The sequence below is a fragment of the Lactuca saligna genome, chromosome 9 (genome assembly GCF_052625555.1).
Source record: "Lactuca saligna cultivar CGN05327 chromosome 9, ASM5262555v1, whole genome shotgun sequence".
In the NCBI taxonomy this organism is placed as follows: Eukaryota; Viridiplantae; Streptophyta; class Magnoliopsida; order Asterales; family Asteraceae; genus Lactuca; species Lactuca saligna.
Window position 1 is genome coordinate 195,417,740 of NC_136425.1, and position 27,142 is coordinate 195,444,881.

Sequence of the window (27,142 nt, forward strand, 5' to 3'; positions counted from 1 at the left end):
TATTATATTCAATCTATTTATAGAAATAGTTAGATTTCTTTTATAAGTAGTAAAGATATATATATATATATATATATATATATATATATATATATATATATAACTTAAACTAGGGATGAGCAGTTTGTTCCAAATCCTGTTCCTTACCGGTACCGAACCATATCAAACTTAAAAATATGGGACGGTACTCGGTTCTTCAAATACATGAACTTCGGGATTCGGTACTGCCGGTACCAGTACTAGTACTGAAAACCAGTACCATTCCCGGTACCGGTAATGTTAATTTGATCCGGTACTCGGGGTTGACTTTTGATCAAATTCGGTTGTCGGAAAATCGGGAACGGTACGGGTCGGTACCGGTTCCGTCTCACCCTCATCCCTAACTTAAACAATGATATTTAATACAATCTAGAAAATGTTGCAAAATTGAAAATAAAATTCCCAATTAGGACCAAAATTGAAAATTTGGATGTTTAGGTCCAAAATTGTGAGAAATTTGCGAAACACATGGACCATTCATGTATTTTACTCTCTCATTATACAATCCTTCTTAATAAATCAATTTTTTTTACCACTTGTCAATCTCTAATGAGTTTTAATACTTATCATTTTGTGATAATTTTTAAATAAATAATATTCATATGTTAATTTATGGTTTTTTCTTTTAAAATTAAAAAGTTACATAATATTTATAGTTATATATGTAAAGTATCAAATGTAATAAATATTTTAGTAAATTGCAATTAATATGTTTCTTCATTCTTTATTTCAAAATTTTATTATAAAACATATTTATTATTTACATTTTGATTTTTTATTTTTTTTAATCAACTCGTGTAATGCACCAGTTTTACACCTAATGTTTCATAAACATTTGTTTTTTTTTTAACATTTTTATAACAATAGAAAACTTGTCCACCAATTGTAGTTGTTTCCTTGTTTTTTTTTAGAAGCGGCAAATGATTAAACGAAAGTCTACTCGTATATTTCAACGAGCACCCTGAGTTCGAGCTCATTTACAGGGCAAACCCAGCTCCCATAGGGGTTTTCAGTGAAATTTTCCCCACATATGGCACAAGTTTAAGAGGCATCCAAATTAGGTTTTGCAAGGATTGAACTCCCGACCTCTGACCCCACGTGGGTATTAAACCCGGTATCTCTTCTCAGCTAGGTTGGAAGTCATTGGTAGTTGTTTCCTTGGTATTTGGAGGTTTGTGAATGAGAGATTTATATATGTATGTAACAAAAAACCAAGACATAAAATATTGAGATTTAATTCATTATCCACTATACAATATTCATGTTGAACTTTCAACAAAAATTCCCAACTGGTTCATATTAGAAATCCAGCTACCACGTTTTGAGAAATCGAAAAATCTATACACAATAAGCTAGATGCGTGGTTGATATTGAAAGTCAATTTGCAAGCAGCCATAGTTCATAACGAAGATAAATTCAAGGGAAAAAATTAGCGTGCTTGTAAGTTGACATTCCTTGTTATCAAACTTTTCTTGACCCAACTATCCTAGTCATTTTATCCTTCCAATCTTACTTCTAGCTTTTCGTATTAAGGCTGCTAAACAGTTTGATATGATCATATGCATATATAATAATTTTATATTACTTAACTTATAATGTTTTGTCCTATAAATACCTTCTCCCATAGCTTCATTACCTTCACACTTCACCTACACATTTTGTATTGTAACCACCACACACGTGATCACAACAACAAAAACACACACACACACACAGGCACAGGCTTACATTAGAAGTATGTTTCATAAAACAGAAGATGCAGCCATGATGGAAGATGGAAAGAAGATGATCACAGGGAGAGTGGTCTTGCAGAAAAAGAACGTGTTGGATTTTAATGACTTAGGTGCATCAGTTCTTGATCGGCTTCATGAGGTGTTTGGTGGAAACATCTCTTTCCAGCTCATTAGTGCAATTCATCCGGAGCACGAATCCTCAGGTCTTTAATTATTCATAATTAGTTTGCATCATATTGCTAGTAATTTGCTAAAATTGCCACAAACAATGGGGTATCAGTGTACATGATTTACTCTTTTTGTAGTACTTCATAAAGTTTTAGAGAGTATGCCCACAACTGCATGAAAATGAAACTTGTGTACATTTAGTTCAATGGTTATCATAGGGAACGTACTTTTTAAAATCAACATTTAAGGTCATGTCATATTATATATATGTTTAATACCACAGTATTGAAACAATTACCATATAAGGAACCAATTAGGAGTAAGCAGATTTCTATGCTCCTTAATAAATTAGGTGTAAAACCTGTGTATTACACGGGTTGATTAAAGAAAATAAAATATTAAAATATAAATAATAAGTATTTTTTAAATAAAAAATGAAAAAACATATTAATTGCAATTTATTATAATATTTATTAAATTTGATACTTTTACATGTATAAGTATAAGATTGTATGGCTTTTTAATTTTAAAATTAAAAAAAAAAAAAAAAAAAAAAAAAAAAAAAAAAAAAAAACCATAAATTGACATGTAGATATCATTTTTTTTTTTTAAATATCACAAAATTATAAGTATCAAAAGTCATTAGAGATTAACATAGGACAAAAAAAATTATTAGAGAGGATTAACATCCCTTATTTGAATATACTTAGTCTTATTATAACATATACAACCTCGTCTAAATGTATGTTCCAATCGTGCCAGGTTCTACACCAGTTAATTAAATACTAAAAGAATAATCTAATATTTTATTAAATGTAGAGTATATTGACATATTACCAGTCTCCCTTATATATATCATGTAGTAAAGAGTTTTACTTCTACTAGTTAATTAGCGACTGCGATGTCTACCAACAAAAATTGAAAAAAAAGTACAAGATATATTGGACGTTGATGGCTTTGATTGCTTCAATGGTCGTAACTTGTTTAAAAGATCGAGAATCTAAATCTTTTAATATTTTTATAATCATAAACAATTTCTTGCACAATATTTGAGTAAACGCATGCCATATTTTTTAATACTTGTTACCTAGTAAGCAAGGACTGATTAATTTGTACATGTTGTAAAAACTAAATACCCTTGATAACTAAAATCTGCATTCGTTGTTGCGCAATAGTTGTATATATTCTTCAATTAACCACATATTATTTCTCGAGTAATGTTTAAATATCATTAGATTAATATCAATTACCATGCAAGTACATGAATAATATCCGGTTTACATACCGCTGAGTGGTTGGTATCCTGATATTAAAGTTAATTTTAGCAGCAATTGCATGATTAATTACTAAATAATATTTCACAAGTTCTGTAGTGTTCAACCTGTTAAATGAAATATATTTTTTTTTTGGATATATAGAAGGAAGGCTGAAAGGAAAGCTTGGAAATCCAGCCATCTTGGAAGACTGGATTACCACAATTACCCCTCTGACAGCGGAGGACACCGAGTATGAAGTTAGCTTCGAATGGGACGATAAGATAGGTGTTCCAGGGGCATTTCTTGTAAAAAACCGTCACCATAGTGAATTTTACCTAAAAACCCTCACTCTACACGATGTTCCTGGTCATGGCCATGTCCATTTTATTTGTAACTCATGGGTGTATCCGTCAAAACATTACCTTAAGGATCGTATTTTCTTTTCAAATAAGGTATCATTAGCTTTGATATAATTTTTTTTCCAAAGACATATTATTGGTGTTTGTAATTAAATTAAACAAACCAATTATCATATTTTTGTAGGCATATCTACCTGGTGAAACTCCCGAGTTACTAGGTGCATATAGAGAAGAAGAACTGGTTATCTTGAGAGGTAATAGATCTGGGGAGCTCAAGGAATGGGACAGAGTTTATGATTATGCCTTCTACAATGATTTGGGAGATCCAGATCATGACATGGATGATGCAAGACCCGTTCTTGGAGGGTCAAATCAGTACCCGTATCCTCGTAGGGGTAGAACAGGAAGACCAGCAACCGAATCAGGTTATTTAAGATATGATTTTTTTTTTCTTATATCAAGTTTTGCGTGTATTGCTTTATAAATGCTTTTACGAGTTATTAATTAATGGAGATTTTGTTTTTGACAGATTCCGAAACTGAGAGCAGGATTCCGCTTATTAACAGCTTAAGCATATATGTTCCAGCAGATGAAAGATTTAGACACGTGAAGCTGTCTGACTTTCTTGGGTTTGGATTGAAGTCCACTGGTCAATTCCTTGTCTCCGAGCTTGAGGCTCTAATTGATAGCACTCCTAATGAATTTGACTCTTTTGAAGATGTGTTGAAGGTTTATGAAGGAGGAATCAAGTTGCCAGTTCTTGAGAAAGCTCGGAAAAAAATCCATGTAGAATTGTTGAGAATAATTTCTCAAACAGATGGCGAGGGACTCTTGAAATTCCCCATGCCACAAGCTATCAAAGGTACCAAATCTACAAATGGGAAATCATATATATATATTTTTTTTTATACTCATAATTAAATGTTTATATTTGCTTAATGGATTATTCTACTTGTTCATGACACATTTCTACTGGTATCTATCTGATCAGGGGATAAATCTGCATGGAGGACCGATGAAGAATTTGCAAGAGAAATGTTGGCTGGTGTCAACCCTGTCAGCATTCGTCTGCTCAAAGTAACTATTCATTTCCATGAAAAAAAAAAAAAAAAAAAGATCATAAAAAATTAACAATGGTTCTATTTCTTTTGTTTGATGGACAACTGATGAGTTATGCAACTTATTTTTTTAGGAGTTTCCTCCAACAAGCAAGCTAGATTTCAAAGTCTATGGTAACCAAAACAGTTCCATAAAACGTTACCACATTGAGTCAAAGCTGGATGGATTGGAGATAGAAGAGGTAAATTTCAAATCAAATCCCTTGTTGTGATTTGCTTATCAATTACGATGAGAAAAGTTTATTAAGTTACTAATATTTGGTGATGCAGGCGATCAAGACCAACAAACTATATATTTTAGACCACCATGATTCGTTAATGCCATATGTGAGGCGAATAAATGCAACATCCAACAAGATTTATGCCACACGAACTTTGCTATTTTTACAAAAAGATGGAACTTTAAAACCATTAGCAATTGAACTAAGCTTGCCTCATGAAGGAGGAGATGATCTTGGTGCCATTAGTAAAGTTTACACTCCATCTGAACATGGAGTTGAAAGCTCCATTTGGCAGTTGGCCAAAGCATATGTTGCAGTGAATGACTCTGGGGTTCATCAACTCATAAGTCACTGGTAAGTTGTAACAACCACTCAAAAACACATGAAGAATATGCTTCTATTTACTTCTTTTAATTAGAATATATCAACATTAATTGTTCTCAACATCGAATATCCACTTCATAGGTTGAATACGCATTGTGCTATTGAGCCGTTTGTGATTGCAACTAATAGGCAACTAAGTGTGCTTCACCCGATTCATAAACTTCTACAACCTCATTTCAAGGATACTATGAACATTAATGCCTTCGCAAGGCAAATCTTGATCAATGGTGGAGGTCTTCTTGAGGCAACCGTTTTCCCAGGGAGATATGCAATGGAAATGTCATCTGTGTTATACAAGGATTGGGTGTTTCCTGACCAAGCACTCCCTGTTGATCTTGTTAAAAGGTATTTGATTCATATAATATACAATAAGCAATCTTTTTTAAACCTGATCTTGTTTTAGAATTACATATAATAGACTAATTAACACATTTCATTCATAGGGGAATGGCGATTGAGGACTCAAATAGTCCCCATGGACTCCGTTTACTGATTGAGGATTACCCATATGGTGTTGATGGTCTTGAAATTTGGTTTGCGATCAAAACATGGGTTGAAGACTACTGTAGCTTCTACTACAAGAATGATGATATGGTACAAAATGACACAGAACTGCAATCATGGTGGAAGGAGCTTCGAGAAGAGGGACATGGCGACAAGAAACATGAGACATGGTGGCCGAAAATGAAGACATGTGATGATTTAAGGGACACTTGCACTACAATAATATGGATAGCTTCTGCTCTTCATGCAGCTGTTAATTTTGGGCAATACCCTTATGCTGGATACCTTCCTAATCGTCCAACAATTAGTCGTCGTTTAATGCCTGAACCAGATACCCCAGAGTATGATGAACTTATAGAGGATCCAGATAATGTCTTCTTGAAAACAGTGACAGCTCAGCTTCAATCGCTTATCGGCATAGCTTTGATAGAGATTTTGTCCAGTCATCCAGCAGAGGAGGTATATCTTGGACAAAGTGGGTGCCCTAATTGGACAATGGATTCGGAACCTTTGAAAGCTTTTAAGAAATTTGGGATGAAGCTCAGAGAAATCGAGGGGAGGATTGTGGAAAGAAACAATGATGGAAGTTTGAAGAATAGAGTTGGACCGGTTCAAGTACCATATACGCTTCTTTATCCTTCGAGCAAAGAGGGACTTACAGGAATGGGAATCCCAAATAGTGTGTCGATATGAAGGAGTATATCAATCAATCGTCGTATATTTTATTCAATTTATACAAAATATTTTTATCTTTCAACCCAATAATATATATTGTTTGATGTAAATTTCTCTTGAATTCCTTTTTGTAATAAAATGTTTGTTCTTTTTATATCATAATCAATTCCTCCGCTTGTTACTGATTTTTAATTATGAAACTCGTATATTATACTAATTAATTAAAAAAAATTAAATCTCAAAGGTAAATATTAAGTACTTTTTAAATTATATATTTTTACTATCTTATAAAACAAATCCTACTATTTCTAAAAATAGATTGAATAAAATAATAATATTTTTTTAAGAATTTCAAATCATTAAGCTAATTGTACAACTAATCACTAATAAAATAATATTAAATTTTAAACAAACTCCTATAAATAGAGATGTCAAAAAGTCCCGTGGGACCCCGTTTCCGTGGGGGCCCCGTCCCGTTTGGGGGATTTTTTTTAAAAAAATCGGGGGCGGGGGCAAGGTTAACCCCCGTTTTCATTTCGGGGGCGGGGGCGGGGGTAGCCAATCTCATCCCGAAATCCCCATGGGGATTCCGTTAATAAATTACACATATATTTACATATATATGAATTATATAAATATAATAAACAATAACATGATTTTGAGCTTCCAAAATTCATCAAAAAACATGTTTTTAAGTTGTTAGTATAATTTTTTAAAATGCCGTAACTTTTTTTATTTTTAATATATAAAATTCTGCTATAAATAATTATTTGTTACCTAAAAAATAGCTTATTTTAACATAAATAACAACTTCTTTTAGACAAAAAAAAAAAAAAAAGTAGTCCAAAATCAATCGGGAACGGGGGCGGGGGCGGGGGTAAGAAAGGGGATTTGGGGGTGGGGGCGGGGTTAGGAACATTGAACATTCCGGGGGCGGGGGCGGGGGCGGGAGCGGGGGAACAGAGAAATTTCGGGGGTGGGGGCGGGAGATGCACTCCCCACCTCGTTTGCCCCCGTTGACATCCCTACCTATAAATCTTCTCTTCCAAGGTTTTGACCAGATTTTTTTTTTATCCAAATAAATACTCAACACCCTATAATTTGATCATTTCATGAATTTTCTTTATTTTTAATATGAGATATTTCCTAAAACCAACTAATGATTGAATTGAAAATAATCATTCTCCATGGAAAATAAATTAATTGTCAAAACAAAGTATTTGTCACCCGCCGCTTTGCGCGGGTAAACGGCTAGTATATATATATATATATATATATATATATATATATATATATATATATATATATTCTAACTAATTATTGTGTTATTGTATACATAAATAAATGTGGGTCAATCAAAATTGAATAAAAAATTAATTAATTAAATAAATAAACAAAGGTATTTTAATAATTTGATAAATAGCTTCCACAAATAGTCCTTGTAATCACGCTAACATTCACTTTCAACCTAATTTCTTTTCTTATATACAGTAGGTCATCGTTTTCATCCCTCCTTTCTTTTGTCGATTAAGATTTCCATGTAAGAAAAAGTGATGGGTGCGAGAGTTGGTTCGATCGAAGCGACAACAACCCCTGGAAGATGTTCGATGGCAGTCCAAGCTGAAAATGGTGGTTCGATGGGCGAAAAGGGAAGGAGATTCAAGCCTTCACGTCTTTTATTGGCCTAAAAAACGCATCTTCGACCCTCCATTTTTTCTCCTTCCCACTCGTTTCTCCTTCGTCTCGAAATTCTGGTCTTCGCCACCCTCTAACTTGCACTGTGTCCGTCGATGGCTTCCCCACTACCCCCGACAACTTCTCTATTAACGCATTCACATCCGCCAGCTTTTGCAGGTAAGGGTTTCGCTTTCCTAACAAAAATTGTGATTTCTTTTTGTGAATTACGATTGTTTACACGTAGTCCATAACAATTTAGGTAGTTTCAAGGGTTTTCAGATCGAGATTTGGTGGGGTTGTTCTTTGCTGCTCTTCTCCTGGTTTGATTGGAAATAAACACGAAGGAATTAGGAAATAGTTGGATTGAAGGGTAAGGACGAAGGAGTAACAGGTAATCCTTTTGATTCATTTTTTTTGTTTGATGTTTGATAGTGATCGATAAGGTTTTTTTTTGGTGTTTTTGGTTTAGATGTTCAACGGGGGAAGAGGGTAGGATGGGGTGTTGCTTCCGTTCGTTAATAGGTTCTTTTGGTTTTTGTTTTTGTTTGAATGTTTGATAGAAATCAAAGGGAAGAATTTGTGTTTAGTTTGATCGTTTGACAGAAAATGTAGAAGAAGAAGAAGAAGAAGAAGAAACAAAGAAGTGATTCGATTTTTTTTCTTATTGTGTGTGGTTTTAATATTTCCTTTGGTGTGATTGGGTATAAGTTTTTTGTGTATAGCTTTGGTTTTGGTTTAATTGTTGAAAGCTAGGGATTTGATTTTTTTATTTCTAATTCACGACATCCTTTAGTGGTTTAATTTTATTTGGGACTAATATACATATCAGAATGAGCAGTTTTTTGGCTGCATGTTATGACTTGATTCATATTTCAATTTATATATTTTTTTCTGATTTAACACTTTATTTATGTGGACAGTGCAGGATCTTGACAATGTTGAATTTTGAAAAGGTATCACGTAGGTTTATGTAGATGATTCAATGGATGATATTGGTGAGATTCCAATTCTATTTGAATGGAATCACGAATTCCAATTATGTTGGAATCACGAATTCCAATTCTATTGGAATCACAGAAGTTGATGCTTGAAGAACGGACCACAAAATTGAGACGGGCCGTATTATTCTTTTAGAATGTATTAGTCGTTGTTAGATTTTGATGTTTTCTGTCACACCCCCAAACCAGAACGGCGGAAACGTTCGGGGGCGGAGGACATCATGTTCAATATCATAACAGTTCATAGAAAGAAAAGTACACACCACCATATATAGTAATTTTGCAAGATGTTTACATACTTGTATTCATTACATGTTCAAAAGATAAATACATAAACATCATTCAAAAGAAGTAATTAACACCAGCGCGTTAATCCCAAAAGTTGATTCCCAACCTGCTTAGCGATTTCCTGAGAATACAAGTTATTTCAAAGAAAAAGTGTCAACAATTAAGTTGGTGAGTCCATAAGTAATTTAGAAAAATTGGATGTCATTCCAAAATGGGTGTATGTTTTCCAGTAAACGTAGCTTTTCAAAATGTAAAGAGTTGTGATTTGTTGTATTGAAAATGAAAGCATTAGATCCAGAAAATCCCATATTTTCCCTAATGGTTGAAATACGAGTTGTTGTGTTTTCCAAGAAAACCCTTATTTTCTTATAAAAGTATGGAATGCATATAAATATTCGTGTTATAAGTTGTAAATGATTGCACCGGGAAAATCCCTTATTTTCCTATTAGTTGTTTGGTTTGTATGCAGGAAAAACCCTTATTTTCCTCACACAAAATGGCAGTCTCTAAGACCGAAAATTTCAAGAAACCGACGTTTCTCGTAAGTTGTGTCATAGTTTTATATATGATAAAACTACGCGAAGATCGAACCGGTTGGATGAAGAATAGTTTTAATAGCTACTCGTTCATCAAAACTGAATATCATAATAATTGTATATCCGATGAGTTTTATAACCATACTAAACATAATATGCCTGTAACGACGTTCTTCAGGCGTCGCAGTGCTATGACAACTGTCACCCCAAAAGACGGACTGTAGCTAACAGTCAGGGTGCGGGATCATGACTTCCCGTATAGATCTATACACATTTGACACGTTCTCGTCGCGGGAGATTCTGGTTATAGACAGGACTTACTGCAGTACTTTCTAATAAAGAAAAGTAACGTTTGAAGATGTACGCGTCTCATGGATTCTCAATTAAGTCTATATTAAAGTGATAGTTTTGTATGCAAAGTTTATCCTTTTTCACAATGTTTGATAAAGCAAAATCATAAGTTTTTAGAATGTATAAAACGATTTAACAATGAAAGATCATTATATGCTTCGTATAAGTCTAATGCACACAAAGTATGACAAGAGTTTTCCATAATAGTAATGAGTTCCAAGTGGTTTATTTGATAATATAAGTGAAGTGAAACTTTATAAAATACACGATAATAACCGTATGTTTACTTGTATTCCCCCCCTAAAAGAGTGTAAAAGTATTTAAAAATGTATTTAAAGTGTGTTAGAAAGGGGTATGAACTCACTTGACAACTTGAAGATAGCGAGATGGAAAAACGGCAGAGTTTCGTCTCGGGAAATGGATTTTCCTCGGAAATCTCGGGATTCCTCGGGAGAAAATCGACCTTCGGATCTTGCACGAAGCGACCAGGGCTTCCGGGTAGTACGAGCACGGAAAACGAGGAAAAACGCAAGAGAAATGAGAGAGAATGAGCCCTTTTCTCGGGAGCCCTCGCATCCCTTTTATAGGGGGGCGGATCAGCTTGCGTACGCGGGGCGTACTCCCGTACGCGGCGCGTACGGGACGTCATTGCTGACCGCTTCCTCGGCTGCAGCGTCTCGGATGGGACGGGAGAGGGATAGCTCGCATAGGGGCGACGTGGACGATCCGAGGCCGTGGCCTCTCAGTACGCGGGGCGTACTAGGGTACGCGGCGCGTACTATAGCCCTAGGCTGACTCCTCTTCGGATAATACCGAATTTTGAATAAAAATTATATATAAATTAATTATCAAACTTCAAAAATTCATATCTCCCTCATACGAACTCCGTTTTTGGCGTTCTTTATATCCCCGTGAAGGTGAGACTACGATCTACAACTTTCATTTAGATTCCGTTGGCAAATTCCGAAATTATTTTTATTATTTATTTATTAAAGTGACGTGTTTAAGGAATTTCTTTAAAAATTCATAACTTATTCATATGATGTCCGATTTAAGCGTTCTTTTTATGCATGTTTGTAGTTTAACGATATCTATGACTTTCATTTAGACACCTAAGGTCAGAAAGTGTTTTATTGAGACTTTGCGTTTTTACGCAACTTTGTATTGCTGGTTTTTTTTTTTTATCGGAAAACTTATAATGAGCATAACTTCTTCGTTATAACTCGGATTTTTGTGTTATTTATATGTTTGGAAACCTTAGGACGATAACTACCACATAGTGTACTCCAAATAGAGTTTTTGAATACTTCATATTCTATTTCCTTTCTCAATGAGGTTACATGACTCGATCTTTACTGACTTGAAATAACGGGTTGTTACATCATCCCCCCATTAGAGGGAATTTCGTCCCGAAATTTCTAATACAAAGGAAGAGTCTTAGGGGCTGGATAAGAGATGTGGATACTTCTGTTGCATTTGATCCTCTCGTTCCCACGTGAACTCGGGTCCCCTCTTAGCATTCCATCGGACCTTTACTATTGGAATGCGACTCTGTTTAGTTCGTTTAACTTCCCTATCCATGATCTCGACGGGTTCTTCCACAAAGTTAAGATTTTCATTTAGTTCGATCTCGTCGAGTGGAATTACAAGTGTTTCGTCGGACAGACATTTCTTCAGGTTTGATACGTGGAATACTGGATGTACTTTGTTAAGCTCTATTGGAAGTTGGAGTTTGTAGGCTACTGGACCAACCCTTGAAATGATTTCGAAGGGTCCAATGTACCTAGGATTCAGCTTCCCACGCTTTCCAAAGCGTATCATTCCCTTCCAGGGTGAGACTTTCAGTAGTACCCGATCGCCAATCTGGAATTCCAATGGTTTACGTCTTTTGTCGGCGTAGCTCTTTTGTCTATCCCTCGAGGATCTCAGTCGTTCTCGTATTTGCACGATCTTTTCAGTAGTTTCTCTGATGATCTCTGGACCAGTGAGGGTGCTATCAGGGACGAGACCTTTTGCTAGTTGGGTGTCGCCTACTTCCGTCCAGCACAGAGGTGATCTGCACTTACGGCCGTAAAGGGCTTCAAATGGAGCAGCATTGATACTGGTATGATAACTATTGTTATAAGAGAACTCAACCAAAGGTAAGTGAACATCCCATGCTTTACCAAAGTCGATTACACATGCTCGCAACATGTCTTCCAAGGTTTGGATCGTTCTTTCGCTCTGTCCGTCAGTTTGGGGGTGATAGGCTGTACTCATGTCCAATCTTGTTCCCATGGATTTTTGCAATGATTGCCAGAACCTAGACGTGAATCTGCTGTCTCTATCTGAGATGATACACATTGGCACTCCATGGAGTCGTACGATCTCTCGGATGTAGATTCTCGATAGCTTTTCCATTTTATCAGTTTCCTTGATCGGTAGGAAATGAGTGGACTTGGTTAATCTATCGACGATTACCCAAATAGTATCTTGGCCACCCTGAGCTTTGGGCAGTTTCGTTATGAAGTCCATGGAAATCTGCTCCCATTTCCACTCAGGAATTTCAGGTTGTTGGAGTAGTCCTGAGGGTTTCTGGTGTTCTATTTTGATCTTGGCGCAAGTCAAACACTTGCTCACATATGTAGCGACCTCTGCTTTCATGTTTGGCCACCACTAGAGTTGTTTGAGATCTTGATACATCTTGTCTGACCCGGGGTGTACGGAGTATGGAGTCTTGTGTGCCTCGCTCATAACTACCTCTCTAAGTCCACCAAACTTGGGCGTCCATATTCGGTTCATGAGGTAGCGTGCTCCGTCACTCTTGATTTCTAAATTCTTGTCCATTCCCCTAAGGGTCTCACTTGTCACGTTTTCGGGTTTCAGGGCCTCTATCTGAGCTTCCTTGACCTGTGTCGACAGGTGCGAATGGATTGACATGGCTAATGACTTCACTCTTCGGCCAGAGTACTCCTTACGGCTAAGGGCATCTGCCACGACATTAGCCTTTCCTGGATGATAGCGAATCTCACATTCGTAGTCATTGAGTAATTCGACCCAACGTCGCTGCCTCATGTTCAACTCCTTCTGGTTGAAGATGTGTTGTAGGCTCTTGTGGTCTGTAAAGATAGTGCATTTGGTACCATATAGGTAGTGTCTCCAGATTTTAAGAGCGAAGACCACCGCCCCAAGCTCTAAATCATGAGTGGTGTAATTGACCTCATGCGTTTTTAGTTGTCGTGAGGCATATGCAATAACCTTTCCCTTCTGCATTAGTACACAGCCCAGCCCTTGCTTCGAAGCGTCGCAATATACTACAAAATCTTCGGTCCCTTCTGGGAGAGAAAGGATGGGCGCACTGCAAAGGGCCTGTTTCAAAGTCTGAAATGCAGAATCTTGCTTTTCTCCCCAATTGTAGGTCACACCTTTCTGGGTTAAGGCGGTAAGAGGCTTTGCGATGCTGGAGAAATTCTGGATGAACCTTCGATAATAACCAGCTAGGCCTAGGAATTGGCGAATTTCTGTTGGTGTAGTTGGCGCAGACCAGTTTTTGATAGCCTTAATTTTTGATGGATCCACGTGGATCCCTTCCTTGCTGACCACGTGACCGAGAAAGTCCACCTTTCTAATCCAAAATTCACATTTTGAGAATTTTGCATACAGTCTCTCAGTCCGTAACGTCTCTAGCACTTGCCTCAGATGTTGACCATGCTCTTCTTTATTCTTTGAATAAATGAGTATGTCGTCTATGAATACTATCACGAATTTATCCAAGAATGGACGACATACCCGATTCATTAGATCCATGAATACGGCCGGGGCATTGGTTAGCCCGAACGGCATCACTACGAATTCGTAATGTCCGTATCGTGTTCGGAAAGCCGTCTTGGAGATATCACTCTCCAGGACTCGCAGCTGGTGATATCCCGACCTCAGATCGATCTTGGAGAAGTAGTTGGCTCCTTGGAGTTGGTCGAACAAGTCATCGATTCGGGGTAGGGGGTATCGGTTCTTGATGGTAAGTTTGTTGAGTTCTCGGTAGTCGATGCACATTCTGAATGATCCATCCTTCTTTTTCACGAACAGTACAGGTGCTCCCCATGGTGAGAAGCTCGGCCTGATGAATCCTTTTCCCAGTAGTTCATTCAGTTGGCTGGATAGCTCTTGCATTTCTGCCGGGGCTAATCGATAGGGTGCTTTGGCTACTGGGGTAGCTCCGGGAACCAGATCGATTCGGAACTCCACTTGCCTCGCAGGTGGTATTCCTGGAAGGTCCTCGGGAAAAACATCAGGAAAATCGCGTACGTCGGGCACACTCTTGATATCTTGGACTTTGCGTTTCACATCCACAACATGTGCCAAGAACGCGTGACACTCCTTGCGTAGGCATTTCTGAGCTTGGATACTTGAGATGATACGAAGAGTGGTACTTGGTTTGTCGCCCAAGATAACGAAAGTTTCGCCGGTTGGCAGATTAAGGCGAACGGCCTTATCGTAACATAGAATGTCCGCATGATGAGAACTCAGCCAATCCATGCCAATGATGACATCAAAACTCTTAATCGAGACTGACATGAGGTTGATTGAGAATGGATGATCATTTAAAGTTAGGGTGCAATTTAAGTATATCTCCTTAGTGCCTTCAGTTTTCCTGTTGGCCATTTCTACTATGAATGGTTCACTCAATGACTGTGGTATTGATTTCAACAGGCCTTTAAAGCCGTGACTCACAAAACTCCTTTCCGCGCCACTATCAAACAAAATGCATGCATATGAGTTATCGAGAAGGAACGTACCCGTAACAACTGTAGGGTCCGCAATGGCTTCATCCTGTCCCATTGCGAAAACTCGGCCCCTTCCACCGGTATTGCGGTTCTTTACCCTTGGGCAGTACTTGCGGTAGTGCCCTGTGTCTCCGCACTCGAAGCAGGCGCGGTTTACCCCGGTATTAGTGGTGGGAACGGATGGTTGGATTGGCCCTTTGCAATAGCGGGCTGTATGTCCCTTTTTATTACAGTTGGTGCATTGAAGATTGGAGCAAGGACCGTGGTGGTGGAAACTGCATCGGTTGCATTTAGGAAGTTTCCCAATGTATGAGCTTGTGGGGGCAGGGTTCACAGGTACAGTAATAGCGTGGGTCGCTATCACTTGTTGTTTCCTGGGGTTTTCCTGGAGAGTTTGTCCCCTCCTTTTGTTCCAAGTCTTACTCTGGCCCTGAGTTTCCCTAGGTGGATTTGCGGTTGTCGAAATGATACTGGGTTTTACTCCGTGGTCGATGAGTCGCTGGGCCAGGCGCTTAGCACTGTTGTAGGTAGCAGGGCCGGAAGCTAGGACATGCCCTTGAATCTGGGGTGACAACCCCCAAATGTACCTTTCAACCTTCTTTGATTCTGGGTTGACCATGGTAGGGCACAGTGCAGCGAGGTCGTTGAACCTAGCGGTGTAGGTGATTAGGTCAGACCCAGTCATTTTCAGATTCCAGAGCTCCTACTCAAGCTTTTGTACTTCGCCCCTTGGGCAGTATTCTTCCAGTAGTAGAACCTTTAGGTCGTCCCAACTCATGGCGTTGGCGACAGTGAGCGTCACTGAATTCACATGGCTTTTCCACCAAGTGAGGGCTCGATCTACAAAGGTGCAGGCAGCGAACTTGACTTTGCTTGCTTCTAGGCATGAGCAGATCTCGAAGACTGTTTCGGTCTTTTCAAACCATTGCATTAGTGCAATGACTCCTCCTGTTCCATTAAAAGTTTTTGGCTTAGCGTTAGAGAACTCCTTGTAGGTACATTCTCTTCCTTGGCCATGACCAGTGCCATGATTTGGATGATTCGTGCTGCTTCCCGCCCCTCCATTCCCTTGGGAGTTTATTTGCGAGAGGGCTGCAGTTACTGCTGCCGTGATAGCAGCCTGAACCATGGTCGGATCATAAGCTGGTGGTGGAGGTGGTGGTGGTGCCGTGCCCGGCCTGGGCCTTAGGTTTGGACGAGGAGGCATCTTGCTGCCAAAAGAAAAATATGGAAGAAAATTATAAGTTTTGGCAGTTCAAAGTTGAATGATATTGAATGAACTTCTAATAGTTCTAGGAAGTTGAGTTTAACTGACACAATGTTTTAAGCTTGAAAGTAAAGTTTGAATAGATGCACCAATGAATCGAACTATTTGCGCATGATTAACAACGGTAAGAAAAGCGGTATACCCTTATATATATTAAACATATAGTTGTGTTACAGCGGGGTCTAGAAAAAATTTCTTGGCCTCTCTAAAGGCCTCCGGTTACGGAAAAATTTTAAAGAAAATAATACTTTTATCCGAAGTCCTAGTTTATAACAAAATTTGAGAGTTGGGCAAGTACTACTTGCGGTGCGCCTTGCGTTTAGAGCTCGACTCTGTGTCGGACTGCTTCGACCCCATGAGGCGTCTATCAAACGCAGCTTGTTGTTCTCTTAATTCTGCGAAGGCCGCGTTTGCTTGTGCTTGAAACGCTTCGGCGCGAATGTGGATGTCGTTCTGCATCAACTCTAGGCGGTTGATATCGGCCGTGTGAATTTGCACATCCACATTGATCTCTCGGATTCGGTTGGCTTGCACTCCAGATTGATAGCACTGGTTGGCGAGTTTACCAACCATGACCGGAAGTGCGCGATCGGCTGATCCCCCGCCTCTCACATCATAGAAGTCTCGGCACATGCCGTAAGGAGGGCGTAAGCTTTGTTGTTGGCTCCAATGATGGAGGTGACTTCCCCACACTGGAGTGGGTCCTTGGAAATTCCTCACGTAGACGGGAGGTTGTAGGACTGGTGGATTTATAATTTCTGGCTCCGAATCCGTGCCAGAGTCATCCCCTGCCTCCAAATCTATAGGCTCTTCGTCTTCTTCAGAATCTGCTTCGATCCACCCACCATTACCTTGGTTGGGGTAGTAGGGGTCATTGGGGTGATGGAATCCCGCCATTTAGACTGTACGAGAATAGGGTTAAAAGTTTACTATAAGTTAGAGCACATGAAACTTACTCTCGAGTTTAATGGTTGACGGCACTCGAATACACCCTCAATATTCTTTAGTGATATGCTTTTGGTAATTTTAAAATTTGTTGTCCATTACAGACACTCCTTGGCATATGTTTAGTCGGCTCTTGGATAAATATAGTTGATCAGGCTATATCCTTCCCAGTTCCGATTACATGTCCCAAGGCATACCTGCACTGCACAACCGATATATAATACTTCAATGTTGTTTTAATTATGATAATGACCATGTTGTTGATATGAAATGAATGCATGCCTACTTTACAAAAACTAAATAAAAATTAAATTTTTAAAAGTATGACTCTTACTCAGAGTGTTTTTACCCAGTTGAGTTTATAGTTGTATACCAAAAAGAAATGGTTTTGATATACTTAATTCCCTATAAACAACGCTCTGATACCAATCTGTCACACCCCCAAACCAGAACGGCGGAAACGTTCGGGGGCGGAGGACATCATGTTCAATATCATAACAGTTCATAGAAAGGAAAGTACACACCACCATATATAGTAATTTTGCAAGATGTTTACATACTTGTATTCATTATATGTTCAAAAGATAAATACATAAACATCATTCAAAAGAAGTAATTAACACCAGCGCGTTAATCCCAAAAGTTGATTCCCAACCTGCTTAGCGATTTCTAGAGAATACAAGTTATTTCAAAGAAAAAGTGTCAACAATTAAGTTGGTGAGTCCATAAGTAATTTAGAAAAATTGGATGTCATTCCAAAATGGGTGTATGTTTTCCAGTAAACGTAGCTTTTCAAAATGTAAAGAGTTGTGATTTGTTGTATTGAAAATGAAAGCATTAGATCCAGAAAATCCCATATTTTCCCTAATGGTTGAGATACGAGTTGTTGTGTTTTCCAAGAAAACCCTTATTTTCTTATAAAAGTATGGAATGCATATAAATATTCGTGTTATAAGTTGTAAATGATTGCACCGGGAAAATCCCTTATTTTCCTATTAGTTGTTTGGTTTGTATGCAGGAAAAACCCTTATTTTCCTCACACAAAATGGCAGTCTCTAAGACCGAAAATTTCAAGAAACCGACGTTTCTCGTAAGTTGTGTCATAGTTTTATATATGATAAAACTACGCGAAGATCGAACCGGTTGGATGAAGAATAGTTTTAATAGCTACTCGTTCATCAAAACTGAATATCATAATAATTGTATATCCGATGAGTTTTATAACCATACTAAACATAATATGCCTGTAACGACGTTCTTCAGGCGTCGCAGTGCTATGACAACTGTCACCCCAAAAGACGGACTGTAGCTAACAGTCAGGGTGCGGGATCATGACTTCCCGTATAGATCTATACACATTTGACACGTTCTCGTCGCGGGAGATTCTGGTTATAGACAGGACTTACTGCAGTACTTTCTAATAAAGAAAAGTAACGTTTGAAGATGTACGCGTCTCATGGATTCTCAATTAAGTCTATATTAAAGTGATAGTTTTGTATGCAAAGTTTATCCTTTTTCACAATGTTTGATAAAGCAAAATCATAAGTTTTTAGAATGTATAAAACGATTTAACAATGAAAGATCATTATATGCTTCGTATAAGTCTAATGCACACAAAGTATGACAAGAGTTTTCCATAATAGTAATGAGTTCCAAGTGGTTTATTTGATAATATAAGTGAAGTGAAACTTTATAAAATACACGATAATAACCGTATGTTTACTTGTATTCCCCCCCTAAAAGAGTGTAAAAGTATTTAAAAATGTATTTAAAGTGTGTTAGAAAGGGGTATGAACTCACTTGACAACTTGAAGATAGCGAGATGGAAAAACGGCAGAGTTTCGTCTCGGGAAATGGATTTTCCTCGGAAATCTCGGGATTCCTCGGGAGAAAATCGACCTTCGGATCTTGCACGAAGCGACCAGGGCTTCCGGGTAGTACGAGCACGGAAAACGAGGAAAAACGCAAGAGAAATGAGAGAGAATGAGCCCTTTTCTCGGGAGCCCTCGCATCCCTTTTATAGGGGGGCGGATCAGCTTGCGTACGCGGGGCGTACTCCCGTACGCGGCGCGTACGGGACGTCATTGCTGACCGCTTCCTCGGCTGCAGCGTCTCGGATGGGACGGGAGAGGGATAGCTCGCATAGGGGCGACGTGGACGATCCGAGGCCGTGGCCTCTCAGTACGCGGGGCGTACTAGGGTACGCGGCGCGTACTATAGCCCTAGGCTGACTCCTCTTCGGATAATACCGAATTTTGAATAAAAATTATATATAAATTAATTATAAAACTTCAAAAATTCATATCTCCCTCATACGAACTCCGTTTTTGGCGTTCTTTATATCCCCGTGAAGGTGAGACTACGATCTACAACTTTCATTTAGATTCCGTTGGCAAATTCCGAAATTATTTTTATTATTTATTTATTAAAGTGACGTGTTTAAGGAATTTCTTTAAAAATTCATAACTTATTCATATGATGTCCGATTTGAGCGTTCTTTTTATGCATGTTTGTAGTTTAACGATATCTATGACTTTCATTTAGACACCTAAGGTCAGAAAGTGTTTTATTGAGACTTTGCGTTTTTACGCAACTTTGTATTGCTGGTTTTTTTTTTTTGTCGGAAAACTTATAATGAGCATAACTTCTTCGTTATAACTCGGATTTTTGTGTTATTTATATGTTTGGAAACCTTAGGACGATAACTACCACATAGTGTACTCCAAATAGAGTTTTTGAATACTTCATATTCTATTTCCTTTCTCAAGGAGGTTACATGACTCGATCTTTACTGACTTGAAATAACGGGTTGTTACATTTTCTTTCCCATTTTGAAAGTTTTTTTAGTTTTATTCTTTAACAATAAATGTAATTCTTAACAATTGTTACCTGTATTTTATAAGAAATAATGTATTTTTTGTTTTTATTCTTCAATTGATTGTTCAACAATTTGTTATTCTACAAGAAGCTTTTAAATTCATGATCAAGAAATAGGTTCAAGAATATTTTTATTTTTTAATATATTCATAAACTTATTCTGTTAGAATGTCCGAATTAAAAGAATTATAATTCGTAAAATAAGATTTTTAAAATTAATAGAATCTATGATCCCTTAAAAAATGCAATTTTCCTTTATTAAATATATTAGTTGACTAAATTACGTACCCTTGTAATTAATTAAGATGATATTTTTAATTATATTTAATTCAATAATATATATTAATCGCTTTCTTAAAATAAGTAAATTTAATTGACCTACATTAATGCATACAATAACACAATAATTACTTTGAATAAAATAACCTAAGCATATATATATATATATATATATATATATATATATATATATATATATATATATATATATATATATATATATATATATCAAGGTTGTAAAAATCGCTTGACGGTAGCTCGACGGTTGACTGGTGTTAAGGGATTAATCGGTTTTGGCGGCGATTAATCGGGGACCATAAATTATTAATAAAATATTAAAATTAATTAAATATTAATATATCTTAAGGAAAAACAAGTACTTGAAAATTATAAAATAAGAACAATTGTAATTTGAAAATATGAACATTTTGTATAATATTTGAAATTTTGAAAATTTGAAAATTTTGGAGTAAAAAAAGAAACAAGGTTTTTTGGATTTTTAAATTTTTTGACTATTTTTTTGACTTTTTTTTTTTACTTTTGTTGACCGATTAATCCCGCCAAGACCGATTAATCCCGTCAAACCCGATTAATCCTAAATTTCCAATTAATGCCCTAATCATCGATGGTTGGAGAACGTCAAGCGATTAATCCACGATTAATCCCGATTTCTGCAACCAATATATATATATATATATATATATATATATATATATATATATATATATATATATATATATAGAGAGAGAGAGAGAGAGAGAGAGAGTTCAATTGAGAAAAAAATGTTAAGAATGAGGGAATCACTCTCAGTCAATCATTTAATGAGATTAAAAAACGCACTGTGACAAACTTCTAAATAATCCAAATACATTAATGAGCGGTGGCAATTTTATCTTGGACTCCATCAATATCTTCGTCTCTAATCTACACATCATCACTACATCTCACATCCTACCACATAAGTAATTGTGAATCTGATGGGTTTTGGTCATAAGACATCCTATGTGCTCATGCAAACCCTAATGCTTGGATCTAGGTTTCTCTATTGTACATGCTTTGAATCCAAGACTATAAACCCTAATTCTAACATACATATAATCATATTAACATGAGAATAAGTTTATAGTGTTACCTTGATTGTTATGTAGCAATAACAATCCCAAATCTCCTTGAATTGACTTTGGAATGCTTAGAGTCACAAGTGTCACTCCTCTAATGGCTTACAAACACCATAAGCAAGTGGAGAAGGTATAAAGAGAGAGGTGAGAGGTTAGAATTCGTATCTAGGACCTCTTGGGAAGGGATACACGAATTCATGACCCTAGGGGTGTTTATATAGGTGTAGAGATAGGGTTTCAGTCATTATCCTTATCTAGTTGATTATCCATTAAGCAACCAATAAGATAATCCTTGAATCCTTATCATACTCGAATTCTAAGGCTTTCCAACCTTAAATTCGTCCACCATATAAATAAGATAATCCTTACCTTATTTTGTAACTATCACATAATTACAAATCAGCCCCTCTAGTTTAATTAATTACATTTGATCACAAAACTAATTCTTAATTAATTATTGACCAATATTAATTAAACAAATATGATTTCTCCTTTAATATATTATTCTTATAACATATTAATAAATCATATTATCCTCTCTCTCTTTATTCATTTCTCCAATCAAGTTGCTTTGGTGAAGGCAACCCAAAAGGACCATGCACCATCGGGTCAAGTACATACCAAAATAGTTATGGACTTAGACACTAATCCAACAGTCTCCCACTTGGATAAGTCTAACAACTATTCTGCGTATGACTTCAGATCCCGATCTGCAATCGTAGCTTTCCAAATCCGCTGTCAACTCTGATCATATCAGATACGCGTGTCCTTAGATAAGGGATCATATATTCCTCCATTCTAGATATCGTATGAGATATGATTTCAAATCATTCTCTTTGTACTATATCTTGATTTCCGATTTATGATGACAGACTAATTGAACAAATCAAATTAGCCCTAGCCCGGCCGAGCATTTACGTTTGCCATCACTAAACCATCGAGGGGCCCAAATATATCGCTTTTATCCTACTTTGGATAAAAGGAACGGATAAACTTTAATACAATGTTCGCTTGCACTCACTCACCGAATTACACACAACAATATGTTTTATAACACCAAGTTACTGGTGCGTTTACATATTATCAATGTGCAACCGATCAACAAGATACAACTCACACATCTCGGTTTCAAGAATATAAGATGTTATCGTCTCACTAATCACTCGAGATAGTGATCCAAGTGAGCGTGGGTTTAATCCAATGCTCAAATCATATTCATAAGCACTCATGAACGTTGCAGCAAACATTTGCTTATGTCTAATACTCTTTTAGACAATCCACACACCAATTCACGACAATCTTCATTCATATCTACTTCCAACATATGAACGACTGTGGTCCGTTTGAATAATTCGATTATTCTTAATAAACTCAATTATTCTGGAAGTCAAAACATGCAAATGTGAAACACAAGAATAATACTAATCCCATATGGCCTCAAACCTTTGAGTATAAATAAAACGCCTTTTATTTATCACCATATTGATTACTCATTATTTGTCGTTTCGGGTAATCAACTTCTTACTTGAATTCCAACACTTGTCCCATGATCCTAGCATGTACACAATGTTTACCTATGGTTCTTACTTTTGTGAAATAGACAAATTGAACACATTTCCAATCATTCTCATTTTACAACTCCAAATCCATTTTCTTAAGTGTAAGAATATCAAATTCTTGTTACTTATACAATATACTAGATTCTAATACTTTATGCAACGATCCTTTTGTAATGTCACTGCACCAAAGTCTCCAAGACTATTGCCAATGATATTACAAAGTCCTCTAACGGAGATTGTTACAAGACAATTCCTTAGATACGATGTCTCTCACTCAAAGTACATTCCTTTGAACATCCTTTTGCATAAAGGTTTCTAATATAGTCATAGATTTTAAGTATTTACTTCCCAATATGGACACGCTTCCATATTTTCCATATGACAACTCATTCTTAATAGAATCTTATCTATTCGTAATGATGTCGATATTGTCCATCCAATATGGAAAGATTTCCATAATTTCCAATACTATACTTCCAACTACTCACAAGCAACCAATCCTCGTCGAACTTTGGATTGTCCTTTGATAGTTGTTTAATTATTTTAGTCAAAACCAATTCTAGTCCCTTTTCCCTCTAAATGCACCAGACATTTGGGAAATTTTAGAATGGTCAAACATTAAAGCATTTGCAATCCATCCTATACCCGAAGCGTATGGGACACGATGCACAATGTTTTATTTGCTATGTTCTCAAAATTCGAATTGTGAAGAGGAATGTCGTAATCATAATCGAAATTTTAAGAACACACTATGTACCCTTGACTAAATTTATTAACATTCCACAACCTAATCCTTTAGATTTGAAATGAAGCATAATATTCTCTCCCTTAATTATAGCAAAACAACTTTATAACCCTTACTACTTTGCAAGGTTTAACTCTTGTTTTCTATAATTAATATTGCTAACTTTGCAATACGTGTCTTAATAATCATACAATCATAACATTTATGCTCCCACTATCATGATGATTATTATAAAACATAACACTTATGCTCCCACTAGCTTCGACATGTATTCATAAACATCTTAACTTTCAGAAAACAATACTTATTGAATTTCTTAAGTTCATGTTTCTAATACTTAGTGCTTTGATAATCTTTTATCAAGGCTTCTTGAACTTATACACTTTTGCCTTAGATAGTTCATATGTGTGTCTTAACAATTAAGACTAATTGCCAAACCTCACAATTCAAATTATGGAAAGGGATGCCGTAACCATGATCGAATTCGAGAATGCAATTTTACAATCACTATCTTTTAAAATCTTTCTTAGTGAAAGCATTTTCTCACAATCATTTTCATGAAGGAGGAAATCTTATGACACTTAGATTTAAACGGTGTATGTGTTCCTATCAATGTGAATTTGTTAAAACCAAAGTTTACGACAAATTCAAACTCATATGGATCGAACTTCCTTAATCTTGATTTCTTGCCTTATGGTAGCACAGCTGCTCACCACGTTTTCCAAGTAGTTAAGCAGCTCACCGTTTCCTATCAATGTACTTTCCATTGATCAAGGTCCTTGCCTTTTATGCATTCAAATGAGAACTCATAGGACTCACATGCATAATTAACTCGATTGAATTGGCACAAAAACAAAATAATGTCTTCACGATAGGTTGTAAACCTCAACTCGTGTGCTAGTGATGATCGATAAGGCTTATTTGATTTGTTCTTGAAACTTTTCAAGACTATTAAGACTCCCACTGACTCCTTGACATATACGATTCTCTTATCAAAACATTTCTTGACAAACAAATATTCAAGAGTTAGTGTAGCTTATATCAAAACAAAACACTTCATAATTTTGGTCTTAGTTGGTCTTTGTCTTATCCAAGACATCACAACTTTCCACAATTGATGAATGTTATAAACCTTCTTAATACTATTCACTCAATATCACAATCTTGACTTTAAGACTTGTTTTGGAACGAAGTATGATTGACTTCTTGATTTGACCATTTCTTCAATCTTTGATTCCTCTTCTTGGACATACAATTGTGCCAAGACTCATTAGAGGATCAATTGAGATATGGTTCTTAATCATTAAGACCTATCATAAAGCATAAAAGCTACTCTCCCTTCTTCTTAGAATGGAGAAACTCTTATCTTTCTGCCTACTTGATTCTTCTTATTCGTTTTGCTATTGATCTAAACCCTTTAATCAATTCAAAATTACACTTAATCTTGTAAGTGTAATCATATTTACTAAGCCTTTAGTAAATCATGACAAATATCTTTGTTACTCTTATGGTGAACTTGATCAACACACAACTTTGTGTACTCGATCTCCTAGTCCTTCACTTGACACTTTGTCAATGAATTAGTCCAATTTCCAAATACGAAATTTCTCATTCATCATGCAACCAAGTTGCATGATTCCAAGTTTCTGTCCAATTGAAACTTGGGCGATGAGAAACTCTCCCTATTTGGTAAATTCTCGACATTTTCATAAATAACATAACTAAGAATCATATCCATTCATTGTAGAAATATGCAAACATCAATTTTCATAACAATTTCATTGCAAGGAAGTAAACAAATAAATAAGTTAAACAAAATTTGTTTTATTTATAAAAGCAGCGGAAAAACATTTGTCCTTACAATGCAAAATCTATTGAAAACTATGTAAAAGGAAAATTTCTAACAACTCTATCATAACTATCTAAGCTCAAAATCCAATCTTCAAGTGCATGCGATCGAGATCCATCACTTGTGATTAGATTCATCTTGCTCTCTTATCAAGCTTCCTTTCTTTTCACCGATCCTTCAAAACATTCAAATGAAATCTTATCACATCATGTATTAAGAATTAATGAATAGGAACTTAATGGAGTTAGATAGTGGATTCTTACCTAAAGCGTAGTCATACTTTTGACTCTCCCATCTCTTAGATCTCTTAGGTAAATAGGGCAACTTCGTCTCCAATGCCCCTTCTCTTGGCAATAAAAGCAAATTGATTCTTTTGGAACAACACATGGAACTACTTCAGACATCGCCTTTCACTTATGATCAAACTTTTCGATCATTGCATGTCTTCCATTGCCATTGTCTATATCCATAGAGGTCTTGAAGGCAGATTCACCAATCAACTTTGCTTTTCTATTGCGCCAAACCATTGTTGATTCAGCAGCAATAAGCATGTAGGTGAGATCTATAAGTGTCATGTCGCGGTTCATCATATAGTACTCTCTTACGAACTCACTATACGAGTTAGGAAGTGACTGAGGAACCCAATCAATAGCCATCGCTTCACCGACAACGGATCCCATCATTCTTAATCTATCAATGTGTGACTTCATCCCTAAGACGTGTGCACACACCAACTTGCCCTCTTTATGTTTACTTGCCAAAAGGTCTTGAGTGATATTGAACCTTTCAATTTTACAATCTTGTGGGTTAGGGAGAATAATTGGAGGAGGAGGAGGAAGTGAAGCATGATTTCTTGTTCCTCGATCGAATCGTGGAATATCATCTTCATGTGGAATGCTTGTTCCACGGGACTTGAGAAGACCATAGTTGTCGAACTTTGACATCGGGAGAAAAAACGAATTCAAGTTAGTTGATTGATTGAGTCCTTGGTAAATCACCCAAATGAAATTCCAAGGCTAGGACCCAACACAATATCCTACAACTCGGGAGAGGGATGCCGTAACCCAAATTGCAGAACATTTGAAGGTAAGTGAATGACGATTCACTAGTTTCCACCATGAAAAACAAAAAAGAAATTTAAGTTTTAAATCTATGAAAACTCCTAGATCCTTTGAGATTCATTGAACATTTCAATGGCATGTTTAAATCTCGATATGCCCCTCTAGTTTGTGACTGGGATGCCGAGGATCACAAAGCGGGTGTGAATAACCATGCAAACTACATGGTGCCCTCACATGTTACAATCACCTATTCGATGTGCCGGTAAACCACACACGCTCCACCGAACTATGACAAACATTTAGTCACCCTTTGCTACCTTTGCTTAGAACCATTTAGTGTGCTGGTAAACCACACACGCTCCACTAACGTCT

The 27,142-nt window shown here is 36.7% G+C and overlaps 1 protein-coding gene across 1 annotated transcript; it reads left to right on the forward strand.

Moving 5' to 3' along the window:
* The first annotated feature begins 1,670 nt into the window (after positions 1-1,670).
* LOC145013944 (putative linoleate 9S-lipoxygenase 5) lies at positions 1,671-6,633 on the forward strand. Its single transcript, XM_078972298.1, has 9 exons — positions 1,671-1,975; positions 3,359-3,648; positions 3,740-3,980; positions 4,085-4,417; positions 4,547-4,632; positions 4,748-4,855; positions 4,944-5,248; positions 5,360-5,623; positions 5,722-6,633. Exons 1-9 carry the CDS (start codon positions 1,777-1,779, stop codon positions 6,473-6,475), a joined length of 2,580 nt encoding a protein of 859 aa, XP_078828424.1. The 5' UTR covers positions 1,671-1,776; the 3' UTR covers positions 6,476-6,633.
* The last annotated feature ends 20,509 nt before the right edge of the window (positions 6,634-27,142 follow it).